Source organism: Juglans regia, chromosome 12 (assembly GCF_001411555.2).
Source record: "Juglans regia cultivar Chandler chromosome 12, Walnut 2.0, whole genome shotgun sequence".
In the NCBI taxonomy this organism is placed as follows: Eukaryota; Viridiplantae; Streptophyta; class Magnoliopsida; order Fagales; family Juglandaceae; genus Juglans; species Juglans regia.
The window spans coordinates 13,622,243-13,628,652 of record NC_049912.1 but is presented as its reverse complement, the minus strand read 5'-3'; the positions used below and the strand labels follow the sequence as shown (position 1 = coordinate 13,628,652).

At 34.6% G+C, this 6,410-nt stretch overlaps 1 protein-coding gene across 1 annotated transcript in view; it reads right to left on the bottom strand.

Annotated features, from left to right (window-relative positions):
* The window catches only part of LOC108996143 (protein FAR1-RELATED SEQUENCE 5-like), a 12,109-nt gene extending 5,699 nt beyond the window's left edge, over nt 1–6,410 (bottom strand). The window contains exon 1 of the mRNA XM_035683754.1: nt 5,883–6,410. Coding sequence (XP_035539647.1) covers nt 5,883–6,410 — 528 coding nt within the window. The remainder of the gene's footprint in view (nt 1–5,882) is intronic.

Sequence of the window (6,410 nt, the reverse complement as noted above, 5' to 3'; positions counted from 1 at the left end):
AAACATCATAGTATTACTAGCATACATAATCAAGTATAGAAATAAGTTAGACACTAGTATTTAAATAAGTCTAGTATAATAAATTAATAACACATATATTAATTTACTAAAGTATAATAAAATGTCAGACACTAAAAATTCTGGTATATAATTAAGTTAAAAATAAGTTAGACATTAGTATAATAACATGTAATACTAATGTATAATAATATGTAATCAGACACGAGAAATAATATGTAATACCATAGTATGATAACATGTAATTAGACACTATAATCTATATTATAAGTCTAGTATAAAAATAAGTTAGATATTAGTATAGAAGTAAATTAGCAGTGAATGATTTAGTTTTAATTTTTAATTTTTTTGAAAATTTGAAATTTGAAAGCCCACAAAAAGTTCTTTTTTAAAATGGGCTAAATATGAAGCTAAAAAAAGCCCAAAACTGAAAGTTCAAATCCGACTCCGTTCCAACAAGTCGGATCGGAGTCGGATCAGAGCTTACACAAGTCGGAGTTGGAGTTCGGATTTGAACACCGACAAAGTCGGAGTGGTGCTCACCTTAGATTATTATATTTTAAGAATTTTTTCTCTGCATAATATTCCGGTTTTGGTAAAATTGCATATAAAGTTTACAACTTTATGGTGCTGAAAATATAAAAGGATATATGTCTGATGTTACTGATCTTAATTGACAAACAGAATGTAGTCCCTTCAAGAAAAGATAAAATGTATTGTTTTGGGGACTACGGGGGTGCTGGATATTTTTCATAAAGACTTCATTTATTTAGAAAATTGGGAATTACACATGAAAAATCATATAAGAAAGGTATGGATGGTGAGATTGGGCACTTGGAATTCGTTTGGATGCGTTTAACTAAACCAAAAAAAAAAAAGTCTTGGTGCTTGCCCAAATTCCAAGAAAACAATGTATTTCTGGGTTATTCTTTTCTACTGCTGACACATCTGATACTTGTCCCTTCTATTTGCATTTTACAGAGAAAATGGATCAACTGATGGATCAGAGCACATGAACGTTGATGAATCGAATTACAAGGCTAATGGCAATCATAAGAGAAAACAATCCGATGTAGTGTCTGAAACACAAAATCCAAATAAATCCCCAAAACATGTTCAAGGTAATCAACCATCATCACCAAATAATAGTAAAGGCTCCTTCAAGACCCCAAAGGGTCATAGGCTGGACTGGAGTGTTCTTAGACCGCCAAAGAGTCAAAACAAAAACAAAAGAGGGTGAGCATCTTCAATGTTCTTATTCACAGCTGTGCCAATTTCTTCTTGATTTGCTTTGTCCGAAAATTTGAATCTGTAATCTCTTGTTCTGTTATTGATACTAGGTTTTTTTAAACAATTATTAATTGTAGAAGGTGGAATTTAAGTTCATTAAAGCTCCTTTCAAGCCCTTTGGAATTTAGTGTGTGGTCTTTGAGGAATTATTTGACATTACTAGTCTTTCGCCTATGCTACTGTCAAGTATGCATATCCAGATGAATAATATCAGTTAATATTGATTCTGAGCAATACAAGTTTTGGGGTGCATCGGTTCTAGTGTGCGTGAAATAATATTAATTAATTATTTATATTTTGTTTTTTATGAAGTTGCTTGAACTGGATCTCATGTATTAATAAATAGTCTAATTATAATAAACTAGATTTAATGGAAAGAAGATATATTATAGAGAAAAAAAAATAAGACAAAAGCTTTATAGATTTTTGAAAATTTAAATTATTAAATATTTATTGACTTGATTTTTAAAATTATTTAAAAATTATATAATTTTAAGTTATTTTCATTCAATACATGAATCATTCAAAGTTATTCAAGTGGGCGCATGCTACATCTGGGCAATGATATCAAGTTTATGAAAAATAACTTTTTTATAATTATTTTATACTTCACTTTATAATTTATTAATATAATTGTATCACTTTATTATAAATAATCTCAACTTTTCATAATTATCTTCCATTTTAGATAAATCTGTAAAATGATTGTAAAATAAGTGAAGAAATTCTCAATTTCATCTATGTTACTACTGTTTATGTCGCACTTCAGGACTCTACCTGGGGATTCTGATTTAGGTAAAGAGAATACCTTAGGACCGGTCGGGCTGATTTTAGGCAAATAACAGCTCGCCAATCACATGCCAACACGTAGTGCTTCTATCATACTTATCCTGGACCAGCAATACATCATAATTGTGCATCGCATCATCTCCCTTCGCGATTTCTTAGAGTGCAGAAACCCCTGCATCTCCATTCGCGATTTGAGCCCCATGAATTGCACCCAAACAGAGACGGCGTCGCACCCAAGAATACCCATCGGCGTCGCACCCAAGCCCTTTTAGTCGCGTCGCAACCCCCTCGCGACCCCTTGAAGCTCAACCTCCATCGCGTCTCAGCCCCTCGAAGCTTAACCCGAAGCGGTTTGCGTCGCCTCTCAGCCCCCTCACACCCCTTGAAGCTCAACCCAACCTCCGTCGCCTCTCAACCCCCTCGCAATCCCTTGAAGCTCAGCCCGACCTCCTTCACCTTTCAATTTATGGTATGTCATTTTTGTATAAAATTGATTGTGGCTGTAAGAAATGAACCACCTGATTTGTCTGTCTAAGAAAGTGAAATTGAAATTGATTGGCAAACTAGAAACCAGAAATTTGTGCATTTTACCTGTTTGATAACATTTCTAAGAAGAAAAAGCACCATTGTATTGCATTGGAGTTCTAAATCTGACTTTCAGATTAGGTGAATTGGTTTTTCTGATTTGGTTTGTTTCTGATTTGGTTTTTCTTGGCATATTTGCACCCCAACGGAAATCTCATGGCACCATTCGAGCTTGCAGAATCGAGGAAGCAATTGGGCGAGCTGATTTATTTATTTCTGATATACAATTTTTTGTAAAAATGGAAAGTGCCCTACCTTAAAGTTGTGACCTTTTAGGCTTTCTCGTATCATTTCATAACGCGCGCTAACATCTAGTTAGTCCTAGCATTGGAGAAGTTTATTTAGTGCTCATTATGCTATAACAGCAGTCTCTATTGTTTAGAATTGAAAAGTTCACGTGGACAACTCTTGTTAGGATTTGGTTAGTAATATTAACTTCAGAGCTTGGGTAACAATCTGAAACACCAAGAGTTTGTAGTAATAAACTTTTATAGAAGAACCCACTTAACAAAATTTCCCCAACAAACCCACTAACCTTTTGTAGAGGTCCTACTGTTGCCATTTGATGAACAAACATTTTTTTAATGTTAAATATAACTATGTGCGCTTCATTTCCGTATGACTTTGATTTACATTGGTTCTTTGTTCTTTTTGTGTGTAGTGTGGTTTGAACCACTAAGAATTGCCATTTTAGGGCCCATAGAAGACCCGAAATTTCTGAATATGTATGCCTTTAGTTATCATTGGCACTAGTCTTCCTTATGGTTGCATTGCATTGCATGGCTTATGTGCTACTCAGTTATCATTGCATGGCTTATTTATTGTCTAATATATACTAATTTGGGGGCTCTTTTTACTTCAATATTATGATAACAAATGAAGAGTTCAGGTTCTCATTCCGGGTCAAGTTCTTGGACCGTAAGAGGAGAAGACAAAGTTAGTTTGGAGAGACCACTTTGCTATTGTGGTTGTCAAGCGAAGCTACGAATTTCTAGAAAAGCAAATAGTTATGGAAGAAGATTTTTCAGTTGTCCAAACTATAAGATGAATACACAATGTGGCTTTTTTGAGTGGATTGATCTTCAAAGTGAGCAAAACAGCTGTTGTAAGATGACGTTGGACTTCGCTGAACGGAGGCACGACAAGGTACTTCATGAGCTGTTACATATCGAAGAATTGAAATTTAAAGCATTGGAGAAGAAGTACAAGGGAGTCTTGAAAGTGTTAATCTTGACATGGTTTTTTTTAATAATAGCTTGTGGTGTACTTTTTATGTATCCAAAAAATGGTAATGTATCTCGGCTATAGCTCTTGTAACTTGTACTTTTTTTAACACTTTTATCAGTTGAATGTACTCAATGTGGTTAATGTAATGAGAAAATCCTCGCATGTTTTGAATGTATTTGAAATTTCCTTAGTTGTTATATTGTGGTCAGTTTTGAAGAATGTTTCCAATCTTCCCTTATATAATTTTCAATATTTCTGGCCAGCACCAAATGTTTGTATCAAGATATTCAAACCAGAAATTGTACTAAGATATTCTTTACTTTGCTATTCTTCACATTAATCAAATTACAGATAAACCAAGATCAAATTTATGGATACATGCATTGTCCAAAAGAAAATGCAACGAGAAAATCGGTACATAAAGTATGTCTTCTAGCTAAACTTGTACAAAAGAAATTGGTACAGAAATTGAAGTATAATCTGAGTAGACTTGTGAAGAAAAGACTATGTGAAGAAAGCCAAACTACCACATTCCCTATCACATAAAAATAAATACGGATTAAATTAACCGATAAATAGGCTGAATTAAACATAACAAAAGACAAATAAATGTGCCTTACAAGATATTTCAAAATCTCGACTATGATTCTAAATGTATCGATATGTTGTCAGATGTTGGCCCAAAATCCCTACATAAACAACAACAAAACACAAACTTTATTAACTTCTTCAATTAAAAATCAATAAAATACAAATAACTACAAAACTACTATACCTCACCGAAGGACAATTGTTTTTAGCATGCCCCTCATTCTTGCAAATACTACAACGTCTTTTCTTTGTTTATGTTTCTTTTGGGTTCTTCGATCTTAAAGATTTTGGCCGTCCTTTTGTTGGCACCCATAGAGGATCCTGGACCGTTTGTGAAAAATTAGATACAACTTGACTTCTTGCCATTTGAATGTCATTGGTTGACTCCCCTCTTTGTGAACCTTCTACATGATCTTTCATTGCAAGTAACTCTTTGTGAACCTTTTCCAATGCAAGACATAGGTGACTGTGTTTTCGACTTGACTGCGACCCAAGTTCAACAATGTCATAAAGTTGTATCATCAACTTGCTTTTTCTCATCGTAGGATCATCCTGTCCTTACCGAACTTGCCCTTCAATTAATGGTATGTCAGGAATGGGTTGAGTCTTAGCATTAATAGTCCATCTATCTAAAACATAATGTTGTGGCAATCTATTTAATTCCACTTTCTTTCCAAAAACACACAAGATATGCCTACTAAGAAGCCCCATAAAGTCCCACATATGACATGTACATGTTGCATGTTCGTCACCATTTTCCAATGTTACATGGTAAAGTGGTGTTTCTTTACCACAAAATGTCACTCCATATGTCTTGCTTTCTCCCTCTTTGGACAATTTTGTTGCTTTGTACCGTAGACCATTAAACAACTCATCTTGGAAGATAATGAAAAACTTTCTTGTTAAACCATTGCCACTTCCTCTTCAATTTTAAGAGGTGTCTTCAATATCGTCCGCGTAGATTTTGTCCGCACATCCTTCTCTTTTTTTTTTAAAGTAACGTGCGTCGATAGCTTTTTCATACTGATACACAAAGTCACTAACTATAGTGTTTGAACGAACATAATCTTTGAAAAATTTGTTCATGCTTTCACTCCTTTGAGTTATTGACATACCGGCACAAAATGTTGAACGCAAGTAAGCCGGAACCCACTTATCTCATCGGCTGTAAAGATTTTGCAGCCAAATATTTTCTCCTAACTCATACTTCACTAATATAAAAGCTCATTCTTACTCGAACTCATCAGTTGTAATTGTCTCATGAATGCAATGACGGAAATCTTTTCCAAAGTCCAGAAATTTGTTATATACATGGGCCAAGTGTTCGGGAAACTTTGTAAAATATGCCACAAGCACAACCTATGAGTTGTATTCGGGAGTACCTCTACAATGGCCTTCGTCATAGCCTTGTCATCATTGGTAGTTATAGTTGAAGGGGCTTTACCAAGCATTGCCTCTTGCCATGTTCTCAATAACCATGTATATGATTCTGCTGTTTCATTAACTAACAAGGCACAACCAAACATTATGGTCTGATGATGATGGTTAACTCCAGAAAATGGCACAAATAGCATCTTATAAATATTGGTCAGGTACGTGGCATCAAATGTAACATCTCCAAAATACTGGTATGCAGCTCTTGACCGCGCATCAGCCCAAAAACAACTTCCCATACATCCATCCTTATCAACTTGCATGGAGTACACAAACCCAGATTTTGTGAGTTGTCGCTCAAGAAAGTAAGAATATAACATTTGTGCATTCCCCTCTTCAAATACTTTTCTCCTTTTGTTTCCCAAATAATTTTCAACATCCTTGCCAATACAGCCAACATTGAAGTCACCCCCTAATTCTTTACTCAACACTAACATAATCTTTCTTGTTGATACACTAGAGTCATTCAAAGTCAT